This window comes from Sander lucioperca, chromosome 6 (genome assembly GCF_008315115.2).
Source record: "Sander lucioperca isolate FBNREF2018 chromosome 6, SLUC_FBN_1.2, whole genome shotgun sequence".
Taxonomy (NCBI): Eukaryota; Metazoa; Chordata; class Actinopteri; order Perciformes; family Percidae; genus Sander; species Sander lucioperca.
This window is the reverse complement of record NC_050178.1, coordinates 16,714,783-16,741,041: the sequence shown is the minus strand read 5'-3', so window position 1 is coordinate 16,741,041 and position 26,259 is coordinate 16,714,783. Positions and strand designations below refer to the sequence as shown.

Sequence of the window (26,259 nt, the reverse complement as noted above, 5' to 3'; positions counted from 1 at the left end):
TGGTCAGTTGTCGGGTAAAATGTTGAGGGTTTATTATGTCAGGAGTAGTGAATGAGGTAGTGACGACACAGCACACATATCTACTAGGGATGCACCGATCTGACTTTTTCAGTCCTGATACCGATACCTAGGCTTTGGGTATCGGCCGATACCGAGTACTGATCCAATACCAGTGTTTAATCAAACAACTGTATGCCTCACTGTGGGGAATGATTGGGGTCATTCTGTTATGTGTAAGACAACATCAAGCTGGACTTAAATATTGCTTTCCTAACTTTGAAAAACTAAATGTAACAAATAAATACATAGATAAATATTTACTGAATTGTTATTTACTATGAAAATAATGAATTGTGCAGCAGCAACTTGGTAAAAAAATCTTCAAAATCAACAGCAATTCCAGTATAATGTATTTAGCATATAAATAGAGATGGTTTGTTGGCTAGTTTGGGTGCAAATTTATCTTAAGCAAATTGAGATGTAGCGGTACCATAACCAGCCCAAACATTTATGATTTAATCAAGAATACTGCTGGATCTTCATGATCAGCATCAACATTACATTAATAACCTCACTGCTTCCTCATCCTTCCTTCCACAGGCCTCCCTATTTCCTAATCCTCTCCTCCTTTACTCTCTACATTGATTTAAACCAGTTGCTATCTGCTTTGGATGGATTAGCAGGCCCAAACCCTGATAGTAATTACAAGAAAAGCAATCACTCAACCTCAATTCAGATAAGGGGACAAGAGTTGGCATGGCAAGGGAAGGGGGAGGGGGATCAGTGGTAGCCTCTGTGTACAGTTGCCATGGTGACCACATACAAGAGGATAAAGGGCACTGGGGAGTATTGTGCGTGCGTGCGTGCGTGCGTGCGTGCGTGCGTGCGTGCGTGCGTGCGTGCGTGTGTGTCTGTGCAGTTCTCATATGTGTACAACAATTTAAATATTTCAGGAATGAGTTTGAGGTATATGTGTCATCATCACTACACATGTATCTCTCTCTCTCTTTCATGCACACACAAACACACACACACACACACACACACACACACACACACACACATACACACACCATTGAGGTGTACTGTAAAGTGTTCAGAGTGCCTATTTAACCAGGACAGCAGCAGCTCTTTCATGAAGCACAGTTGGCGGTTATTTGGTCATCCCTCCGTCATTTGTGTCATCAGAGCAAATATACACAGACATTTTAGGGTTTCACAGCAATGCTGTGCGCTTGTACTGGATTATAAACCACAGTACATGTCTCAGACCATCTTGGTTACCTTTCATGAATAGCAATCTGGTAGATTATTTACACAGACAGACATAATGAGAACAAAACTTGAGCTTACAAAGTGGAAAAAGCTGTAGACAAATTGCAGGTAATGCATATGTTTGCAATTGCATCTTCTGACACTCAGATAAATTGGAATGCTGTTGGAAAATTGTAGACAAAAGGACAAAAGACAAAAACGCAAAAATCACCGTTCACCGTCTGTGTGGAACGCAACGGCGACAACGGTAGTGAGTAGATTGAAAATCTGCGTAAGGAGACTTAAGTTGGGGTGGTGGATGACTCAACAACACAGGACTTTCACCCAGCAGACTGGGGTTCATGTCCTGTTCTTGTCCCATGTGTCACCGAAACGTACATTTTGTAAACCCACCCACCATCTTTTCCTAAACCTTACTGAAACAAACCTTAACTTCATGTCAGTTAAACGTACATCCCGACCCAGAGCGCCATAAAGTGACGCCAAAAGTCCCGACCCAGAGCGACTACATATGACGCTAAAGGAGACTTTTTGGTTCAATAACAAACGCCAAAGACGCACCTGGCCATGCATTGCTTTTTGACGCGATGGGAATAAGAATGTGTTGACTAGACATAAACATCAACCTAGGTCGTAATTAGGTATTTGAACAGCTGATCCTGTCATTTTTCTTGGGAGGCCAGTCTAGTCAATCCAATTTTTTTAAATAATTGACATTGCAGCCTTTTTTAAACATGTCAACATGAAAGCTGAAGTCTCATTTTATTTGTCTTTAAAAGCAAGTGACCAACCAACCTGATGGAGGCGCTGAAAAAAAGGTCAGGAGGTCACCAAAGTAATTACAATTCATCCTGAGGGGGGCTGATTGTCTGAACCAAATGTCATGGCAATCCATCCAACATTTGTTGAGCATTTCACTAAAAAACCCATAAAAACAACACAGTCACAGGATCACTAAATTATCAGGATTCATCATCTGGGAACCATGACTGTCTGTACCAAATTCTGTGCCAATCCATCCAGTAGATGTTGAGATATTTCACAGGATAAGTGATAACTTTGACCTGTTTGTAGCGCTGGAAAAAAAGTCAGGGGATCCCCAAGAACATCAAGTCAGTGGGATTCATCATCTGGGAACCATAAATGCCTGTACAAATATTGTGGCAATCCATCCAATAGTTGATGAGATATTTCAGTCTGGAGCAAAGTGGTGCACTGACCGACATTCCCTTGAGCCACGCTGCTATGCTAGCTATGCTGGCTGAAAACCAATGGTGTGTAAAGCCAAAACAGCAACTCTTTACATTGGAGGAAGCTGGAACTGGCTAATATTTGATGCCTTTACTTGACAAATGACAAACGATTGAAGGGCACCAAAATTTGAAACCAGATCATCACTTACTGGTATTCATCCATGCATAAAGTTTTGGATTTATGTGTCAGAGTTTGGAGATTGCTATGTCTTAGATTTTAGCCACCAGCACATTACAATGGAGATGTTTGTGGTGCTCACAGCATTGAAAAAGGACATTTATAAAATTCAACAGCAACATATACTTCACTATCCCTGTTACTCTAGGGTTTTCATAGGGACTATTTCTTTATTGTGAAATAGTTCCAAACGTTTTTACGGTGGATCATCAAGGTTAACAGAGAGACTATTTCTGAAAAGGATGTTGCTGTTGAAATAATTTGAGTTATCTGACACTTTAAGTAATTATTGAAATTACCATGGATCCTTTTTCTATAAATTCATGGATTGACTCACTTGACAGCACTCCCCATATTTTCAAGTGTGTTGTCTCCAGTCTTTTGTGACCAGTTAGAGGCTTTCATTGGCTGCTGACTCCACCACAGCCCTAATGGCTAAAACCCATCTGATAAAAGGAAAGAACACCCACTCTGTTCTTCCCTCAGTACATATCCGCTGCGTTGGCCTGCAATTCAATTTGTCTCCCGGCTCCAGCCATCATTACTGCCAAAGGCACATCATCAAAAGACATATGACTCGCTTTTTGACCCCACCGCTCTTTATACAGTATGTGTGTAGTTTGTTAGAGAACAATCATCTCATCTGCTGCTCCGGGGCATTCACTAGCCTGTTTGAACTAATGGTACAACCAACATGGCATACACATGTATGTATGTTATGTACAAATTACATTACAGTACATTGCATGTCATTTAGCTGATGCTTTTATCCAAAGCGACTTACAATTGCTATATATGTCAGAGGTAACACGCCTCTGGAGCAACTAGGGGTTAAGTGTCTTGCTCAGGGACACATTGGTTGATGTATCGCAGTGGGAATCGAACACAGATCTACCACACCAAAGGCATGTGTCATATCCACTGCGCCATCACCACCCCATTCTTCTCCCCCATCCACACCCACAAATATAATAACGTGTCCTTTTATCTGGTAGTTTCTATTAATGTCATTTCTAAGCTGATTAAACAAATGTATTGACATGACAGACAAAGTCCAGCAGTGTAGCTATGCTCATGAACAACTATTTCTTTCTGAGCTTCCTGAGCTTCCACTGACCACCAAACGACACAAAGAAAACAGCACAACTGATTGATTTGCTGATTTGATTTCAGGATTTAGGGCACTCAAAAAAAGCCCAATTAATGAGCTCCTTGCCTTCATTCAGAGTGCTGTTTCTGTCCACCTAATGAATGTAAGTCCAACATTCACTCCCTTGTTAGTTAGTTGTTGGTAAGTACAAATCAAATCAGCCACACAAAAGTAGCAGGTTCACTTCCTAAAAAACAACTCAAGTGTTTTATAATCATCAACCCTGAAGAATTCATCCAAAATTAAGGACAATTTACTAAAAAGTAAAATCCCCTTGTGCTTTCTCTCCTCACCGTTTTCCATGGATTGTGGTGGCACCTGGATCGTGACTGCGCCTGCTGCCGTGGTCCAGCTCGACGCCCACTGCTGCTGCTATTATTAATAGTCATAATACAATTACTGCTGTTATTATTGCTATTGTTCATCATATCATTCCATTGTACCCACGGGTATAATTCCTATTAGTCATATTATATTTATATTATTATTGTGGTTGCTGTGCATCTCTCTCTGTTTTTTGAGTATTTCATTATTGAGTGTGGTCTAGACCCACTCTATCTGGAAAGTGCCTGGAGATAACTTCTATTGTGATTTGACACAATGATTAAAATTGAATTGAAATCAATGATTATATAATTTATATAACCTAAATCACATAGCAAACAAAGTATTTTCTCTTCAGGGAGACCCCTGACATAACTGTGCACACAGAGTTCTTTGACTTTTGGTTAAATCCTTTGGTTTTTCATGAGATAGTATGTAATTTAGGTTAAGAAAAAACAGCTTTTTGTTTAGCTGCTAAATGCTCCACTGTGTTCATCAGCTATTTGCTAACTGTGTCTGTCTGCTGTTTAGTGCTGGGCAGGTAGTGTACAGTGGGTATATCAGAGCGTTTTCATTAAAAAACAGCTATCTGCTGCAGCTGGAAACCAGGTTGATTGGAGCAATGAGCCTGGACCAAGACAGTTGTGTGCCATAAAAACAAAACACTGAGCTGAAATATGCTAAATAGTTCTGTAGAGCTAAGAAAAACAGCACAGTCGGGTAATAAATGTCTTTGGATTTGTCAAAACAAGCGACACCTTTGACATTACACACAGTCATTGTTATTATAGAAATTGTCATTAGTGCAGCTTTAACCAAGAACTTATACCTAAATGCAATGGTGGATAAACAAAAACCTAAACTCTGGTCTGTCCTCCATGTAATGAACCACCCTCTCTCTTTCGCTTTTCGAGATGAACATTCAGGAAATGACAACCAGGCTGTAAATTATAAAGCTTCAGAGCAGCTGAGCGCTCATCTCCGCCCGTAGCAGCAGCAGTCAGGGCGCTGCCAGCGGGTTCGGCAGCTCCACTACCCCACAGAGAGCTACAGGGATCACTGTCACTTGCCCTCCCTGGGATCCCAGGGAGGGCAAGTCACCAACTCCCACTTCGGGCTTCGGGCCGGCTCATGCCGTACGTGACGGTCAGGAAGACGTGGGGAAAAACTGATCAGAAAATGTAACGAAAATGTAACGGAACGTTGTAGAAATGTAGTGGAGTAGAAAGTATCATAGTTGCTGCAAAATGTAACAAAGTAAAGGTCAAAAGTATGCACCATTGATTCTACTTCAGTACAGTACAGATAAGTGAAAAATGTACTTAAGTACAGTAACGAAGTATTTGTACTTCATTACATTCCACCACTGCCTAAATGTAATCATATTTTAAGCATAGAGATTAAAGATATAAATGCAGGGACACCCCCATGCCTTAGGGGTAAGATGCTGACCGTGAACTGCAACGTTCCTGGTTCAAGTCCGCAGCATCTCTCTCTCTTCCTCATTTCCTGTCATATCTCCACATTACTGTCTCATAAAGGCAGAAAATGCTCCCCAAACAATGTTGTCCTGCTGATTGTTGAACTTTATGTTAAAGAGTAAGATTTTTTAAACATAAAAACATTTGCGAAATTGTGTTTGCTAAACCCACCAGACTCCATGTAAATAAACAGTAATTTTAGCAAAAATTAAAAAAAAATGTAAAAAAAAAAAAACTTAATTCAAAGTGGACAGAAACCAATATAACTATGAAAAGCCGTTTTGGGTAATCTTTTCACTTTTCCAACCATCACAACTCTAGTTTTGGTTGAAATAAATGTGAAAATATGTTGGCTCTATACACGCTAAAAGTATTGTTTTTTTGTCTGGTGGGTTTAGCGCTAGCGACCTCAGAGCTGTTTCTGGTTAAACAGAAAGGTCTTAGGGACATGTTCGTTTCTTATTTAAGGGGCTACCGGAGGAGTTTTGGGATCTTTAGTTAAAATAGACTTGATCCTCCCTTCGCCAGCAATACATTTTTCCTCCAAAGGCCAAAATGATTGGCAAAAGAAGCATGAGCCTCCCCAACAATTTATTGATGCCTTCTGTACTGGTTTGCGCTTGGCAAAGATGTACAGCTAGCCTCTATTTTTTTACAACCATGATATACATGATTTAACCTCTGCTTTCTCATCTTACACATCACATTCCTCTGTTATGGTGTGGTGGCCATTTCAGTAAATTTATTCACTAACATTGTTGTGGAAACACAATAAGCATGGAAACTAAATGCACACTTCCTGCATTACTGCATTACTTCAAATACTAAGTTACTCCTCTAGTAAACTAGTATTCACCTGAAATAAAACAATAAAACATTGAGACCATTCAACAAAGCACACTGGGTAATAACAATAACTGTCAATGTGGACGGGCCTTGGCCCACCCACATTGACAGCTAGGGGAAATAAACTAAAATTGTTCGCCGCGAAGGCATGATCTGTCCTCTGGAGGCCATCCACCAGACAACCGGGCGCTCGGGGGATTTTTGCTCGGCTGCGGGAGGCGAGGAAGGCAGGGACGAAGGCTGCTTGCCCGGCTAAGGGAACTACCACACAGATCGACACTGCTAATCCTCCTACTCACCAACACCAGATCGATCACACACAAAATGGATGAGCTACAAATACACATGGAACTGCTGCGTGATGATTTTCACAAAAGCCTGGCTGAACACACTTATCACAGACGGCAGCTAGCAGCTAGCAGCTAACAGGCCAAGCTACCCACCGGCAGGATCAAGACAGGGTAGGTGAATATAAACAATGTCTCAGTTGAAAACACATCTTGTTGTCATGTTAGGGCCCTGTTCATGTGGCACTGACATATTCATTGCATTTTGTGTCTGTTAAGAGGCACAAAGGCACTCTAAAACTTGCTCTGACAACTGCCGTTTTAGCTCAGTGGAAGCTTGTACACGTAGCTGCAGCAACTCGTTTGCTAGGACCGATCCAGGTCGGGGTTTTTTCTATCGAAAGTACTCGCATAGCTATAGCGATCAAGATTAACGTAAAAAGTGTGTTGGTGTGCAAAGCACTGCAACAATCACAACAACCATGGATTGCTGTTGTGGCCAACAACTGGAAACTTTATACATTGTTTGTCTGCTATTTCATTACTAAATTTACTTCTGATACTTTTTTATGCAAGAAATCAAAAAAAAGTAGGCTAGTCAAAAACTGTTTGCATTTCAGAACATTAGGAAATGGACAGCGGCCAACACGAACACACACGCCTATTAACTCGATAATAAAGCCGTAAAATAGGCTATCTTTCAACTCAGGACAGTGCCACTTCTCACAAATACAGATAGGATTGGAGATGAGAAGTTTAACTGACACGTAACCGCGATCAGCGCTCGCACGCTCCACTTAGCACCAACTGCAATGTTTAATTTGAAATGAATGTAGCCTACTGGCAGTCTGGCACACGTGGATGATCAGTATTTTCCATGGGTGCTCGAGCTCGAGGCAACGTGAAACCTTTGAGCTAGTCAGCTTCATTATATTCCAGCTCCATGTCAGTGACAATATTTGGCAACAGGTGGCGCAGTTAGCTATAGGGTTGCATTCTCAAAGAAAGCAACTCGATTTTTGTTGTGTCAGACTAAAAAATGTTGGGTGACCCTCCTCTCAACAAAGAATAAAAAGACATGACCCTCCCCTATTTTCCTCTGGTGGTCCATTCCATAAATACCGAACAGTCCCTTGAAGAGGTTTTAAAAAGGTCTATCTCTGTAGGGATTCTTTCCATAATGTTATAAGACACTTCTTATAATCTAAGCCTGTCAGTGGCAAAAACAGCACTTACGAATTGACGATGCACATTTGCCCCATTGGGTTACATTGCAGTCTGTGGCTGCCGGTTACAGCGTTCACGCTACATACTGGACCAATTTCAAAGATTGTTTTCCCTATCAGTCACTTAGACACAAAAATATACTCGTCTCCTAAGTTGAGCTAGGCCTACTGTATATAGATGTTCAGCATCTGGCTCACTGTGCATGGACTAGACAGCAGTCATCTATCTAATAAAGCGGGACACCTCTGTATGTGTGTGTGTGTGTGTGTGTGTGTGTGTGTGTGTGTGTCTGTCTGTCTTTGGTGGGAAGGGGGGACTGGATTTGATTCCAGTACACTTTTTCCTGCTTCCAACGTTACATGATTGCTGGATATACCAAACTAACTTTTCTTCACTTTCCTGGAGCATGAGCAGATAGCATACAGGAACATCGCAACTGTGTAAGTTTGCCTCTAACTTTCACCACTTATAACTTATTTGGCTACGTTAATACCGCCGTTTAAAAAAAGCAAATCATACGCCTATTACCAGGGTACCTGTAACATTATACCTGAATCTCCCTCACAAAAAACCAAAAACCTGGCCAATATATTTATTACAGACAGTAGATTAGCCTACTACAATCACAATAAGGGGGGGAGGTTCAGCGGCTTTCACTTTGACTGTTTTGCGTTACATAATTACTGGATATAACATTAACAACCAAACTGTTCTTCGCTTTCCCTGAGCAAAAGCGGATTGCTTACGTGGACATCGCACGAGAGACGAGACAATATAACACCGCCGTCATTAAACTGTGGTGATATTATGCAATATCGTTGATGAAAAAGACAACACTGCAATGTTTTCTCTCTCTCTCCATCTCTCTCCATCTCTCTCTCTCTGCACACACACACACACACACACACACACACACACACAGTCCGGAGCTAAATGTCAGATTGTCTCTGTAGGTTACTCACTCCGTTTCTGGTGGTTGATTAACGCAAATATTTGCTGATTAGCTCTCAACGGGCCGGGTGGGTAGCGCGCTGCCATGAGTCCATGAAGTCTGATTACTCCACATTTTAATTGTGATATTTTGTGATTGTAAATTCTGAATCTGCCACGTTCTCTGTCAGGTAAATACAGTAGCACAATGTCTTCCTCTGATGTAGATGTACACTGTAAGTCAGTAGTAGGGTATACAGGGGAGTTACATATGAAGTGGTTTGGGGTTCTTCTGTAAGTAATTCTGGGGTACAATTTGGTTTTAGAGAATTCTACAGGCAGCAATACCACAGGCGAAGCAATCGGCCCGTTCCAAACAAGCACATTTTCAACGGGCACTGTACTAGTTCCACTAATGAGCGCAGCATCATGTTGCTTTGAAACCCATTGGGAGGGGGAGCGCTCTGTCTGGCTCTTCTTCAAAAGCGTACGATCAGAGCCACAGGCGGCAAAAGATGACAGCAGGGGACAAATCCCATTCCAGCTGCCATAACTTGCATGCTTGCTAGTAGTAGTTCCAAACCAGGGTCATCTCCAGGTTACACACACGCTGCATTAGCCTGCTGGCTAGTACCAAAGTCAAGACATAAGCTTGTGTGGCTAAGGATGTTTCAACTTCTCGGTAAGTGGAGGGATTTTCAAACTCACAATGTGGATTACTGTAAAGGATTACCTCATATGCTGTGGGTTTGGATTTAAAGCCTGTTCAAATGATGTGCATGTGTTAGATGCACATTAAAAATATTTGTACAGAAGTTAGTGTCATATCGTCTTTTAATTCAGCAAGCCATCTGTCAGTGCTTTCAGAAGGCTTTACATACTGTGAAAGAACTGATGTCTCAAACATCGTTGCCATCTCCACCCCCTCTGTAATAGAGTAACCATATGCTTTGTTGTGTGAGATTAGTTATTTAACTGTGGCTTGGTACTGTTGATTTTAATTGGCAGTTATTAGCCACAGAGTACAGCTGCAGAGTTCAGTCCTGCACCAAGAAGCCAATATTTACTCTCAGCACTGATAACTGGAAACGGCTCATTTAGTGGAAATGTCTTTGTTTGTTGTAATGCCTGGGCCTTCCTTTCCTGTCAGCCTCCTTCAAATCACCACCTCTGTTTAAATAGTCCGACTCTCTCATCCTCCTCTCTTTCCATTTTACACTTCCTTCCACACCCCAATCCTTAGTCTCTTTTCTATCCTCTCTCATTCTGCTTTTTTGCAGGGACCTGAGGGAGACTCGACAAGCCAAAACTACAGTTACTCCACCCTTAGTCTGGCTCAACGGATGTGCATTGCTTGGGATAACGCCTGAAATCCGGAGTGTGAGAGATGCACTCAGGTTGTCCCTCCCATCTCTTCTATCAGAGCTTGGCGCCGCCCAGGACAGTTGTGATTGGTTTAAAGAAACAAACAAGCCAGAGCCTAATCCCAGAATAGATAGGTGGTGTATATCATACTCCAGCGCTGACAAAGTGCTGTGGAGATAGGGTCTGGAAATGCGAGACTGATCCACCCTTCAGTTTACCATGATTCCATATCTGAGGCATAGTCTTTGTTAGTTAAATGGAAAATGATTAAACACCAACTGAAATTAACATATTCGCACTTTCTGCAGATGTTTCACGATAAAAGCCTTTCAGCCACATTAGTTGGGTTCCAACTCCACACTACATTATTCTAAAGAGGTCTTGATTATGTAGTGTGTTTACAGCTGGAAAAGTGACAAACATAAGCATATGCTGCTTGATTCACAGCAAATAGCAGCAACAACAATGGCAAATAGGAGCAGATCAGACTTCTTTCTAAAATATGATTTCAAAAAATACTTAATAATAACAGCCTGTCTCTAATAATAGCTTGCCTTCTTTCATTCATATTAGGGTAATAAGAACGCTGCCCAGAAAACCTATCACGCAGCCATAGGTGTCAGGAATTACAAATGAAAATAGCATTCGGTACATTAAAATGCTAACTTATTTAGGATTGCAAAGCAGCATTACAAATGCAGAGTAACAGCCTCGCCATCGCCAACAAGACCTCCTATTATCCCTTCCCCCATGTCTCCATTCAGTGCAAAAGACAGTAACAGATTTCTCAGCTTACAGCTCATTAATTCAGAGTGGTTACTCCAGAAATGGCAATTGTCCATGACAAGAGAATACAACAGAAAAAAGCTTCCATTTGTACCTCAGTCTGACATGGAAAGAGCTATTTATTCTATATTATATGGGGGTGCCGTTTGTAAAGCGGCTCACGCTGAAAATAACAGCAACATTTTGTCACATTTAGCTTCAAACAATGTTTAAAAAACTGGTATGACTTTTTGAGGGTCACTTTTTTGCACATTTACAACAATATTTGTCAACTTCTTCTTGCTTCTTGCGTCACGTGTTTGCGTAACACCATAACACTTTGAGTAGACGAAACAAAAATGTCAGAGCCACCGCTTACAGCTACATTTTGTAAGAATATCTCCCATCTAGTGGTGAAATTGTATACGACAAACAACTGAATGTTACTTTCTAGCCCCTCCCATTCCGAGCGCATTTTAACTCCAAGAAGTACGACTTTGTCTGTGAGTGTTCCTTCCAGTGGAATAATAGTTTTACGTTATTTTGGTACCATTTCATTGCTAACATCAGCTATCAGGTTCCCAAACATATGCAAGCTAATGTTAGTAAATCATCAGTGCTATCATTCTGTATATTGTACAAGATTAATAGTGTAAGGCAAGGTTTACAGCATAGGAGAGAAGCAACGGAGGTTTGTGTTTTTAATTTATTTCTCTGAGCAGTATGAACAATATCAATGAAACCGAAATTAGCTCTTAGTATCTCCATCGTTTACACGCAGTTGTTCTAGCTGTAGCTAGTCAGTGTTACAACTGCACATGACGTGAGTTGTCTGCCAGGGAAATCACGACACATATGATTACGTTTATGTTACAAGGTAGACAATCCTTTTTCATCGACGCGAGGAAAAGCATCCTAGACGTCGTTCTAGCGTTTTGCACTACCATGCTATAGTTAGCCAAGCAACTATAAAACTTTGAATTTACACAAATAGGCAGAATTACCTTTTGAGAAGAAAGCAGGCAACTTCGCCGTCCCTTTTTAAAATCCTTGCTCCTTATGAGCTCTTTCCATCTTGGAAAAGCTACTCCAATATTAACTTTGGTCTTGTTGCTTTGCCTGTCGCGATGTCGTTTTAATTCTCTTTTTAACTTCCTTGGCGACTCCGTTATCTTGTCCCCCTCCCTGGCATTCGTCACGGTGCCACTGAGTTTAAAAGTGCGAAAGGCGGAGGTATGTCCCTCTTTGGCTAATGTATTTTAAAGATGGAGGCGCAACATGGCAGCTGTCATTTGAGCGAGTCGCTCGTATGTATTCTGGATGATTCTGAATGGCAGATTCTAAGCGTATGAGAATACTTTGATTAGTTGGTGGAAGTAATTACACATGAATGAGTACATATTTGTGAAAGAACAAATGGGTTTTTGATAAGAATCAACTCAAAAAATTACACAATGGAGCTTTAAGACGTCTTTTGAAGGGTGGAGGTATGCCCATTACTTCAAATTAGTTGTGTGAAAGGACAAAAACTTGATTGTAAAGTGTTATTTGTTTAATAATTGTGCTCAGGCCACAAACACCTCTCCACCGCCACGAACACAACATCCAATCAAAGCTAGTTGCTAAAGTCCCCCGGACCATGAATGAAGCTGACGCTGATGAGAAGAGCATGTTGCCAACACCAGCCAATCAGCCAAGACTGTATTCAACAGCAGATAAACAAAGCAGCGATAAGTGGGCTTGTGGCAGCATACATAGCGGAGGAAACCGCTATGTTTGGACAATGGAATCGCAGTCTTTCCGAAACATACTGCGCAAAATACAGGTGATGAAGAGCGGACGGCCGCCAGTTCTTCTTGACAAATGTTGTGCTGATGTTCACAACTTTGTTGTCAGCTCTGTGGTATTAAAGAGCATAAAAGAGAGATCTTGTGTTATGTCCTCATTATAATAAGGGTTTGTGTTAATCTGGGCATACATGAGGTTTAACTTTATATTGTTATTTGGCAAGTAAGTTAAGGTGCATCTCAGGTGATGTTACGGAATAATCCAAAAGTAATGTAACTAGTAGTGTAACTAGCTAGCTTTCAGCAGTGAGTAATGTAACCCTACAGTCACATTAGCTACAAAAGGGAGCAACATGCACTTTCTTGTGGGCGCTCCTGGGCGTGCCTAGCCTACTCCTGGTTGCTTGGCAACAGTAAACAGAAATTCTCCGGTGCTACCTTCAACCACGTCGTACAAGTCACTTCAGAGGTATTGTCAAGTCACAAGAACGATGTTTTTGGATTTAAAAGTATTTATTTCTCGATAAAAGTAACAAAATATATGAGATAAAATGCCAAACATATCAGATATATACATAAATACGATGTCCTGAAGTGTTTTCCGCCATCTTGAATTATTTTCTTCGACTCGAGCCACTGACATACGTCACGCTGCCCTCACGCTGCCTTCACTGCGATTGGCAGTCGCTTTGTCGCATCGCTCAGCATTTGAGCTTGTCGCTGGCAAACGGCCACCCCCATTGAAAATGAATGGTAGCCTGTCGCTTTGTCTCTGTCTCTTGTAGCTAATGTGACTGTAGGGTAAGGCATTACTTTTTTAAAGTAACTAGTAATGTGTAATCTATTACTTTTTTGAGTAACTACCCCAACACTGCTCATGAATGCATACGAAAACAAGTTAAATGTAAAATAAAAATTTGTATTACTGATAAACATAAAGTTAAATGAACACCTCTCTGAAAGTTTGAACAAATCCTGAGCATTATAAGCTTCATAAAGGTGGCAGAGCTGTTGTACTGGATTGTATTAGATTGTGCTGGGGGAGTGTAAGCTTGAATAACTTTCCACTAAAAGTTGTGCTTTTTTAATCTGAAGAAATCTAATGCAGCTGTTCAGCAGTTAATGTTTTGTATCATTATTCATATAATACATGTCCATGCATGGGGTGGTGATGGCGCAGTGGCTATGACACATGCCTTTGATGTGTGAGAACTGAGCAAGACACTTAACCCATAGGTGCTCCAGAGGCGTGCGGCTTCTGACATATGTAGCAATTGTAAGTCGCTTTGGATAAAAGCATCAGCTAAATGACGTGTGATGTAATGTAACGTAATGCTACTTCAGAGAAACCACTGCTTTCTTTTGTAACACATCTCCTTGGCTGCCAATGCAGGAATACACTGTATCTGAATTTTAAAAATCTGAACCAGTCCAAATGAAGTGTATAGATAGCAACAGAAAACACTAAAAAATAAGCTGGCATTGCAGGATTTAGAGTGTAACACTTTGTAGTCCTGAAAGGAAAGCATTTATTTAAGCCTGGGATCTTCTTGCCAGATATCTGGTGTTTTTCTTCCTCCCACAAGCTTATGCCTACAAACGTTTCACAGTTTGTTGTGTCACATTAATTATCCAACAAGTTTGAATGTTGAAACTGTGTAATATTAGTTTTCTGTATCAATTGTGTATATATATATATATATATATATATATATATATATATATATATATATATATATACCATATTTGAGCCACATACTGTAAGCTATATATATATATATATATATAGCTTACAGTATGTGGCTCAAATATGGTAAACATATGGTATTTTACCATACAATGTGTTGATTTTCCAAGATCTTGTTGATTAAATATAATTGAATTGACTAGAAAGATTATTTTCATCATGGACCTGCTACCCCATCACAGGTCCCAATATTCTAGAGATGATCTAGAGATGTCTAGCTGTCATGTGTCTAACTATTTTGATAATGCATGAACCATCCCAACCATTAGCTGCTCCCAGCTTTACTGCTTCTTTCTGCCTGTGCTGTAAACATCTTTGGATTTTTGGAAAAAAAAAAAATCAATTTAAAACATGACTTTGTACTCTAGGAACTGGGCATTTCATTAATTAATAATTGGTTAACCAAAAACTAACCAACATTAAAAATAAAGCAATGATTTACAGTTTTTGCATTTTTAGGTCATTTTTGGTCCACACTAAAACTAAAAGCAGCTAAATCTCTTCATCTCTGTCGTCTCTGGCATTTTTAGATGCATCCACTCTTTTAAAAAGCTCTGTTTTGGGGTGGGAAAAAATACTTGCTTAATCTGTGCAGAGGGTTAGAGATGGTTTTTCTGATTTAGTCGGCTTAAAGTGGACTTTACTGTGCTCTAAGATAGCCTCCTTCAGCCAGGAATGTTGAAACCGTGAAGGGAATAGACAAGATAAAAGGATAAAGGAGCCGTGACAGCGAGCAGGTTCACCCCCCACAGTCTCTCCAGTGATGGACTGAGCTCTGATAAAAGACTGGCCGAGTACCTATAGTCTAACCCTATAGCCTCCAGCTGGACACATTATTACCACATCAATCTGCTTTTGCAGCTCGCTCTCTGCCCTGTTATTATCATTACACTCTGCATATATTAATGACTAATTTTCCATCCAGCAGCACATTTTCCGTAGATGCATTTAAATAGTAGATCATCTATGTATAGAGCTCTGTCTTTTTGTTCTTCCTCCGTGTTCAGACTGCTCTAACGCATCCAGTTTGCCACAAACACATGTAGGATTTAATTTCATTTTGCACATGAAGAAATTGGACATGTTTTAAAAATGAAGTTGGCTTCTTTTACCTCATCAAAATTATCATTTTTTTTATATGCATCGTTTGATTCCATGGTTTATATTCCTTGCTGAAAGCTTCACAAGCAGAGATGATGCGGCGGTAAGAATAAAAACAGTTCTTTCTCAAAAGCAAAGATGGAAGTAACATAAAGCAAAACCATGGATGTACGTATAATAAGACCTGGATACAGCATTCGAGGCGGAGCCCCATTCATTCCTATAAGAGTTGCTCAGTGGCCCATGAAGCCCAAAAAGCCGAGCCGGCTAAGAACATGTACATGTACTATTTGGTTTACAAGCCATACTGGTGATTTTTGACAGTATGAAGTCCTGCTATATGGGAGCGACAGCCATGGGCGTCAGTTTGGTTTGAAATGTGCTGGGGACAGAGACGCATTTGGAAGTACATTTCCAGAAGTGCTGGGTACAATGACGCATTAATTGTTTTCTTTTTCGCGCAGGTCATGTTTGAAAGACGCTGTCCTGTAGCTTACTATTGAATAAAAACATGGTTTAATGTACGTAAACAATGATCAATGATTACCAAATTTCTCTCTCATATTGCTCCTCATAACCACTGAAAACTGTCAAAAAATCTAACCAGAAATGCGGTGATGATTGATCGTTACATTAGACCACGTTAAGCTTTTTCACGTTATGACTTATAAATCCTATGAGAACCGTGGGGAGTCAACCCACAGCCGCTCCGCTGCCCTGCTGAAAATGTGAAGCAGAAACGCGTCAGATGTCAGATAACGTCCATAATAATTGGTTTTTTTGCTTTTTCCTCGCCATAGGCGCCAATGAAGAAGAAAATGTTAATGTGAGATAACTTATAATCGCTGGATTTCGGTTTAGTTCTTTTGACAGGCTTAAGTGTTCATTACAAGATATAGCCATGATAAATTTGGTAAAGCATGGTGATCGTTGTTTAGGTACATTAAACCACGTTAAGCTTTTTTTCACGTTAAGCAGAATGTCCCGACAGGCAGTGTTGTGAACAGAGAAGTGTGCAGCCAGCGCAGCAGCAGAGCAGCTGTGTCTGTGCCTGCCTTGTGGGGATAGAGATTGTTGTGGATTTTTTGGCATCTGTCGCTCAAGAATTCTATGTGTTATGGACTTTTTTAACTAAATTGAGCTCGAGGTTTTCAAAAAAAGTGGTGGGTACAAAATGACTCATGACGAAATCTGGTAGGTACGCGTACCCACCGTCCCCACCGAAATCGACGCCTATGGCGACAGCAGAGCACAGATTCAGAGATTCCGGAGATGGCCAATCAGAGCAGACTGGGCTCTTTCGGGAGGGGGCTTTAAAGAGACAGGCCTCCGACAGAACGTCTCAGACAGAGGGTGAATACAGGTGCAGCAACCATGGGCAGTATGAAAAAAAGAATGTGTTTTTTAAACATTAAAGCAGGTAAACATGTCCAAGTAGAATCACAAAATACAAGTATGAACCTGATTTTTTTTATAATAGGTCTCCTTTAAATCAGCATGTTTGTTTGATCAAACTTAAACTACCCACATCCACAGCTGTTACAATAACTGAAATTAACAGCACTACTGATTGGTTAGGACAAACTAACATCTCCCACAAAACAAAATGGCTACTATGAAAAAAATGTCAGTCTGAATTATGAAATGAAGTGACAATTCAAGCTGAGTATCAAAATAATGTTGGAGTTCTAAATGAAAGGAACATGGTAAAACAGCTGTTTTCACCTGCTCATCAACATTGAGATTTGACTCAAAGGACAACCTCAATTCCTATAGAGATATTATGCCAGAGATTGTGCTAATGTCTCAGAAATAAACAAGTATGAAGTGAAGATGGACAGACATATCACACACATATTCCAAAATGCAAATGTTACATACGATATGTTAAACACACTACAGTTGAGGACTGACCTGGCAGGCGTTATAGAGGAGCTGGTGCTCAAACTTCTTGATGCCCAGGATCTGCTGGAACATCTCGTACAGCTGGTCCTTGCTGAGGATGAGTTCGGAGGCGGCGCTGGCCGTCATTCTCTGCTGGTGCTTCCTGGGGTCCTCTTCACCGCGGTAGATGGTGTCGAACTTGGCAATCCAGGAGCTCAGCACCGTCTCTTTGCTGAGGCCGTCGATCTCTGGCAGGCTGCGCACCCGCTTCTCTATGTGCTTCTTAAAAACCTCTCGAGAGTCGCTGGCCGAGCAGCCGCCGCTCTGCACCATCCGGGACACACGGTCACTTTTCAGGAAGATCTGCAATCAATTTGGGAATGACAGATTAATTGCTGTTTTTTTAATCCAAAAGATTTTGATCCTATATTCATAGTTCCACTATCTTTATGTTTCTATTACTGCCACCGTTTATCATTCCAACTGCTATAATTATTATGAATCAAATTTCTCTATATCTGTATATCTGTATCAGTGTCTCTGTGTCCAAACCGGCAGCAACAGATAACAAAGAGCCTGGGTCTCTCCAAGGTTTCTGCCTAATAGGACGTTTTTCCTCGCCACTGTTGCACCAAATGCTTGATCCTGGGAAATTGTTGGGTCTTTTTTTATATAGAGTGTGGTCTAGACCTACTCTATCTGTAAAGTGTTTTAAGGTAACTCTTGTTATGATTTGATACTATGAATAAAATTGAAATTAAATTATAACAAACTCAGGAAGGCTGGCTCCAATCTGCGGATGGATCTTGAGAGAAGGATGCTGCTAAAGCTACCTCTAACTGACAAGAGTTACTATCATGTACCTAGAGTATAACTCACTCTGCTATCACCACTGATATTCCTCTTTCAACCCTGCTTGCCTCCTACCCCTACTTTAAGTGCAATGCAACAGACTTAATATGTTCCGTTTTCACACTTGAAATTCTTACTTGAAATTCGTTTGTAATTTTTGACGTTTATAACTTGGTAGTCTGGATCAACGAAAGTACATTTCCAGGATAAAGCCTGACATCCTGTCAGGCTTTATCCTGGAAATGTACTCTGTGTGTGTGTTGTTGTTCTCAAAATCCCTTTGCTTCGGGAAACAACAACAAACTTCGAGCTAGCAAGCTACACGTTGAAAATAGCAAGTTTTGAAGAAAATTTGGATTTTGGATCTTTGGATCTTAGTAACAGCAGTGTTGCATTGCTTGTAATATATAAACCAGTAGTAACTAGCACTACCTTTTATGCATATCATCGTCATTTATGTCTCCCTTTATTGTATGTATATATCTTTTTCCACATAGCTTTAATTTTACTATACTGTATATATACATACACTTCTAAGTGTATGTAATATATTTGTTGTACTATGAGTACTGAGCATCTTGGACTAAAAATGAAAAGTGTCAAAATGCCACCATGTTTTCATAGTGGAAGGATAGAACAGACTTTGAGGACATATCTTATGTTTGTCACTGGAGAAAACTGCTGACAGTGAGGTGTGTGGATTTTCCAGAATCACAGGGACACTGTCATTGGAAAGACACTACTGTTGACTACAGGTCAATATTGCGATACAGCATAGCATTGCGATACAGCATAGTATCGCGATACAGCATAGTATTGTGATACTGTATTGATACACAGACCACAAGTATCGATCTTTTATTATATATGTCAGTTTGTCTGCTTGACAATCCCATTTTGCAGCAATAAAATTGAAGTGAGATGAACAAACAGAGAAATGTATCTTTTAAGATAAAACAGTTGGCAAAGTTTCCTTTTTGGGGACATCATTTGAAATTGGGAAAAATTTTAAGTTGAAAAAAAGATAATAAATTGCAATATATCGCAGAATATTGCAATATGTTTAAAATCACAATAACATCGTATCGTGACATAAGTATGGTGATGATATGGTATCGTGAGGCCTCTGGTAATTCCCACCCCTACTGTTGACCATGTACAAATGAAATTCCAGTCACGTCCATTGTATGAGATCTCCCAGAGACAGATCTCATCAAATCTGGAGCAATAAAACCAATCTGTCTGCAAGGCATCGCTAGAGAATTTGTTTGGTATTTTGAACTAGAACGCCGTACCCATTTAAGAGCCATCTTATACTTCTGTTGTTTTCTCATGATGATTTTCTACCACCATAGACACAAAGAAGACTTTTACCCACAACATGCAAACATTTTTGCATTGAGTGAAAGCTGACTCATATTTGAAAGACTGCAGTTTGTGATTGATGGATGGTGAATTCCTGTCACCTGCTGTCGTCACTGCCTTGCTCTTTGTAACACTATGTCTCTGCTATCTCTATCTTTCTATTTCTGTCTGTCTCCCTCCCTTTTTCTGTCTGCCTGCGTCAGTTTTAGCCTGAAGCTAACGTCGTGCAGAGAGCTTTGGGTTTTAATTGAATTGGATAACCTGTGCCACTAGCTTCATCTGTTAAATATCACACATTTCTCATTTGGCCTGCTTGTGCTGCCACATTAACTGATAAGGAAGTGCCAGTCAATGTGTCAGAGCCACCAAGCCAACAGATACACTGCCTTGTTTTGTGCTAGCACCCAAGAGCACCCTCAAATCTTCAATTGTCCTCCTTTGCAAAACTTGTTTCTGGTTCAGCTTTTAGAAAACACATAGTAGTGATGTAGTGATGCTGAGTTTTAATACATCATCATAGAACTTGGATGAAATCGGAAGTCTGGGCATGTGAGTGCATTCACACCAGGCTTGTTGTGCATATCTGTGGGAAACATTTTGTCAGACGGAAAGAGCTGTATGAATAGTGTAACATTTCCTATTCTGTTATACATAGAATGGGGATATACATGTTGATTTATGGTCTGTCACCTCCAATATTAGTACTTTTAAAATATTATTTTTTTTACATTTGTAAGCAGTTATGATAGACCTAAGAAAGCCCTGAAAGGCAAGGTGAAAAAATGTTGTTCACCAATGTTTGTCAAAACCTAAGTTTATCTCCTACATATGGGATGTTATCTCCTGGAGGACATAATATGCATATGCATATTTAATGTGTTGGATTGTTGGCAATCCATCGAGATGAGTAGCACATCGGTCGCATACTGGCACTTATTAAAACACTTTATATGTTGATTTATGTATGTATTTATGTATAGAGAGTGTCTAGCTGAAGCTAATCTGCAGCCCCCATCCCTGGTCCTTTTTTTAAATCCAGATTAAAACAGCCAAACACGAACAGACTGTACATGTATATAAACCAGTATGCACGTGTCTGTATGTGTACAGTATGTATGTATTGTACTGAATGAATGCGTATACACTGGAATATACACTTAGGTGCAGTTTGTTAGGTATCTAGTTAAATGAATGCAGTCCTGCCTGAAGGGTATGTTGTAACGTTTGATATTATAAAGAAGTTGTTCTGATATACATGTCTTAGTGTCTTTCAAAGTAAATATTTTGACAAAAATCATGGTTTTAAGTTACTTTAAAGTGCTATTGGTGTGTGAATGTTTGTGAATGTTTATCTGATGAGCAGGTGGCACCATGTACGGTAGGCTCGGCCACCAGTGTGTGTAAAAGTGTGTGTGAATGGGGTGTATAGGTGCCTGTAGTGTAGATCGCTTTGAGTGGTGGCTATGACTAGAAAAGTGTTATAGTAGTCTCACATTGCCAGACCTTCCTCTGTAGCGCTGCAGAGGAGGGTCTGGCTAGTCTACACAGCATTCTGGGATGGGACGTGCTCTGGTTTATTGGCATTTTTTTAAACCAATCACAATCGTGTTGGGCAGCGCTAAGCTCCGGACGGAGCCACGGTGCCTCTGCAAAATAGCCTCGGGAAGGAACTTGTTTTAGTGGAACGTGTGTACGTTCAAAAGTTGTTTTAGTCGTGCAACAGAAAACTCAGATTGGACAGATAGTCTAGCTAGCTGGAGCAGTTAACCTTAGTCTTCATAAATAAATCCACCGGAGTTTAGAATTACAACACAAAGAAAGCGGAAGGTAACGGACATCCGGCCGAAAAGAGGGACATCCGGCAGAATTTCTGGTGGCACTTGAACAATCCCAGATATGAAACGTCGTCGATATAGACTACTATTACATAAATGCAGTTTATTTACCATTTACTATTTAAGATTAGTTTACTGAAAAGATTAATTGATTCGCTTCTGTTCACCAACATGACAGATTTACATTTGTAAGCAGTTATGATAGACCTAAGGAAGCCCTGAAAGGCAAGGTGAAAAATGTTTTTCACCAATGTTTGTCAAAACCTTTATCTCCTACATATGGGATGTTATCTCCTGGAGGACATAATATGCATATGCATATTTAATGTGTTGCATTGTTGGCAATGCATCGAGATGCGTATCACATCGGCCGCATACTGGAGATGCACTTATTAAAACACTTGATATGTAATTTCCTTTAATTATAAACCATTTTAATCATCTCGTGTAATGTCAGTTTCAGTGTTGAAGTCATTTAATAACATTACAGTAAGTTAAACTGGATGAAGATGTAAAAACTGAGCAGTATGTCAGAATATAAAGAAATAGTTCAACCAACTCACCTATTGTACCAGAGAGAATTTCTTTTTGCAGCTGAGGCTCAAAATATGACAGACCATGTGGTTTTTGTACCATATATGGGGAATATCTCAAAATCAACATGTACACTTGGAAAATGACTTCAAAAGTTATGTTTACTGCCAGACCTCTTATTGGCTTTTTTGCAATGTGGGCAATCCCAGAACTGAAGTGTATTTTACTTGCTATGAGTCACTCCGGATGTTCTATGTCAAATGTCGAGTTGTAAATGAAAATTGCAATACACACGTGAGATGCAGAGAAGACGCTGGCTCATCTTTACTCACGCTTTATTTCCCTCTTCTATTCTTGGTGGATCCAGTCACTGAATGCTGGTCGTTAGGGAGCATATTATTAAGCTGCCCTGAAGAGCTCAGTGCACGCTCTGCATCATTTATCAGAGCCAAGACAAGTTATCTCCGCTGAGCTTTGGATACATTTCTCCCCAATTATTAGCTTTCCTGCTTGGACAGATTCATTTTAAGCAACAAGAGGCTTGTAAGGGGAACTTAACAGCTTGCGGAAAGTAGTTTACACATCTCATATGACATAATGGTTGCAGACATTTCCTATTTATATATAATGATTTAGAAAAAACATCAAATGTTTATCTTTATTTTATTTTATTCTACAGAGAAAGTGGCGGTTTTCGGAATCGCCTACTACATTATACAGACAAAGGCAGTATGCAGTTATTATGTTATATTTTCCAATAACTTTGCGCTTTGTGCTCTGGTTTATTGGCATTTCTTTAAAACAATCTCAATCATCTTAGGCGACGCTAAGCGCTGGACGGAGCAATGGCGCCTCTGCAAAATAGCCTCGGGAAGGAACTTGTTTTGGTGGAACGTGTACGTTCAAAAGTTGTTTTAGTCATGCAACAGAAAACTCAGATTGGACAGATAGTCTAGCTAGCTGTCTGGATTTACCCTACAGAGATCTGAGGAGCAGTTAACCATGGTCCTCATGAATCCACTGGGGTTTAGAACGCCAACACAAAGAAAGAGGAAGGTAACAGGACATCCGGCCGAGAAGAGGGACATCCAGCGGAATTTCCTTTCTTTTCAACATTTTCGGCCCACGTTAAGTCTCAAGGCGTCCCAGGATGTTTTCACACTTTTCTCCCCACTATTACCAGTATATAAACAATTTATTACCACTAGTTTTACCATTTTTTCAGGTAAAAAGCAGAAATTGTGAATTATTTTGACCAATAGTTAAGATCAGAGGAAGAGTTTTGGCAAAGTTTAGTCAGGATACTGTTTTGAAACCATTTAAACAATTTTTTTTTCTCAAATGCTATAAAATTAAAGAAAACCAATCCGATCCTTCATTTGACTTGTGTAAGGTGTGGCACCAACCATGTTATTTTTGGCCACTTTGGTTGAAATAAACCCACATTTCTGATATAGAAACTTTGAAAACGGGTCAAATTAGATCCAAGGACAACAGGAAATTTAAAAAAGTATACTGGTGACAGAGTGAAATATCAGTGTAACCAGTGGAGGAAGTATTCAGATCCTTTACTTCAGTAAAAGTACTAATACCACACTGTAGAAATACTCTTTTGCAAGTCAAAGTCCTGCATTGAAAATGTTACTTAAGTAAAAGTATTTAAGTATCATCAGGAAAATGTAATTAAAGTATTACAAGTAAAAGTACTCGATGCAATAAAATCCTCCCATTATAGAAACTGGAAAGGATCCAAACAGTTGTGTGTTTAATGGTCTAATCATTTCAGCTGGACTTGTAGGACGTTATATTGTTGGCTAGTTTCATTTATAATAAAACATCAGATTTTATAAACTACATGTGTTTTGTGTACAGAAATCTTAATTTGTAAAGTAACTAGTAACTAAAACTGTCAGATGAATGTAGTGGAGTAAAAAGAACAATATTTCTCTCTGAAATGTAGCGGAGTAGAAGTAGAAAGTGGCATGAAAAGAAAAGACTCAAGTAAAGTACAGGTACCTCAACTTTTGGAATTAAGGACAGTACTTGAGTAAATGTACTTAGTTCTATTCCACCACTGAGTATAACAGATCATAAACTGACCTCATAGTAGCTCTGGACAGCATTGATGAAGGCTTCATCAGCCACGATCTGTGTGTCTCCGCTGAGGAACGCCTGGAAACGCTCCTTGACCGTCTGCAAGTGCTGCTTACTGATCTGAAGGAGACAGCAGGAAACAGGAAGATAAGATATTATAACTTATGAAAACCAAAAACAGAACTACACATTTTTTTTTCAAAAAATACATACATACATACATTTAGTTTTTTTCTTTCTTTCTTTACTTTATTAGTTTTAACCCTCTGAGGTCTAAGGGCATTTTAAGATATCTTCTTGAATCCTCCTTTTAAAGGTATTTGCATATAACCTGATACCAAAGTGTTTCATACCAAATGTTCAGAACAAACTCAGCCTTCTGTACAGTGACGCCCAAAATTGTTGCAGAGCAATGTGTAAAGAGATAATTTGGCCCCAAAGCGGAAATATTTCTCAAATCTCCTGTGAAAACATACCTACACTTAATTGTTTTGGTACTTGAAATGAGTTTACAAAAGTATTGGGATCACAAAAGTAGCGTATGAGTAAAAACATTGTTTGGACTCGCCAGTGCGTTTTTTGTCCTCAGAGGGTTAAATAATGATCCTTGAATGGCAGGGACATTTCAACGCCCAATCACCTGGATGTGCAAAGGGGTGTTTGGTGTTTTAAGCCCCCAACGGCGTCTTCCAGGCAGCGCTGCCTGGAAGGCACTAGGATTAGGCAATGGTTAGGGTTAGGGTTAGGGTTAGGTGCCTTGATGTCGACGGCCGCAGCGCTGCCTTGAAGTCGACGATGGGGGCTTTAACACCATCGAGCGTGCAGAGGGCCTACAACCAGCAGGACAGGAAACGGTTTGCTAAGGCTGGTGAAAGAACATTTATGGTCACTAAACAAGAAAGCTATATGGAGGAGTGTTTTTAAAACCGGGGATGGGAAGATCAACGGGAAAAGTAGTTTTTTACCGTCAATTGCACGAATGGCAGAAGTCATGGATGGAAAATGTTCTAAATATCTGTAAAAGGAAGCCTCCCCATTAGCTCAAAATTAGGGATGGAACGTTTTTTGGCAGTTTGCAGATTATCTGTAGCAGCATTTTATTTGCCTGATGACCGATAAAGTTAATGAATTAAAAAGTGCTCTACTTTGGCTCCGGTACAGCTCTGTGTCTGTCCCTCTGCTTCGGTTTCACTGACCACTGAGTCTGATTTAGGGGGCTTTCACACCCAAAAGTCCAAACTAAGGTCCAGACCAAGGTTCATGTTTTTTTGCATTTGATCCGGTAAGTTTTGGTTTCACACTGCAGTTATGCAAGCGCACTAAAGAACTATATGTGACGAAAGTACGTCCTGCCATCATCACATACGTGAGCTGCGTCTCCTGACAGTTGTAATTGACTGGTTTGTAGACGTAGACCTCCCCCATGCATCCATGTTATTTTTGGGCAATTTGGTTGAAAGAAACCCATATTTCACGTATAAAAAACTTTGAAAACGGGTCAAATTTGACCCGAGGACAACACAAGGGTTAAGGGAGCTATGCTTCTCTTATAACACGACAATAGCCTGCCAGTACTTCCTGTATTTGGTCTGAAAGTCCGAACCATCCCAAAAAAAACTTTAACACTAGGAACCAAAAAGACCTTGGTTCAGTTTGATCTGGACCGAGACTACCTCTTTTGGTCAAACCAAATTTCAGCTGTTTGGTCTAAACGGTGGTTCGAGGTAGGTTTCACACCTGTAATTTTGGTTTGGATCAAACTGAAAAGTCTGAAAGTCCAGTCCAAACAAGGTAGGTGTTAAAGCCCCCTTAATGTCCTGCCCACAACACTATCTGACTACCTTTTACTGGCTATTATGTATGAAAGTTTCTAATTTATTAAATAATTGCTTAAAGCATTTAAAAAAATATTTGTGTTGGAGTTTGTAGCATTCCAAAATCTTAATTTTGACTTAAAGATTTTAACTGTAAATGCATAT

General features: G+C 40.1%; 1 protein-coding gene across 8 annotated transcripts in view; it reads right to left on the bottom strand.

The window, feature by feature from the left end:
* cadpsa (Ca2+-dependent activator protein for secretion a) overlaps positions 1–26,259 on the bottom strand; it is a 236,621-nt gene that overhangs the window by 188,510 nt on the left and 21,852 nt on the right. For all 8 annotated transcript variants that reach the window (XM_036002087.1, XM_036002088.1, XM_036002089.1 and 5 more), the window contains exons 2-3: positions 24,287–24,400; positions 17,631–17,963 (exon numbers count right to left, since the gene is read on the bottom strand). In XM_036002087.1, coding sequence (XP_035857980.1) covers positions 17,631–17,963; positions 24,287–24,400 — 447 coding nt within the window. The remainder of the gene's footprint in view (positions 1–17,630; positions 17,964–24,286; positions 24,401–26,259) is intronic.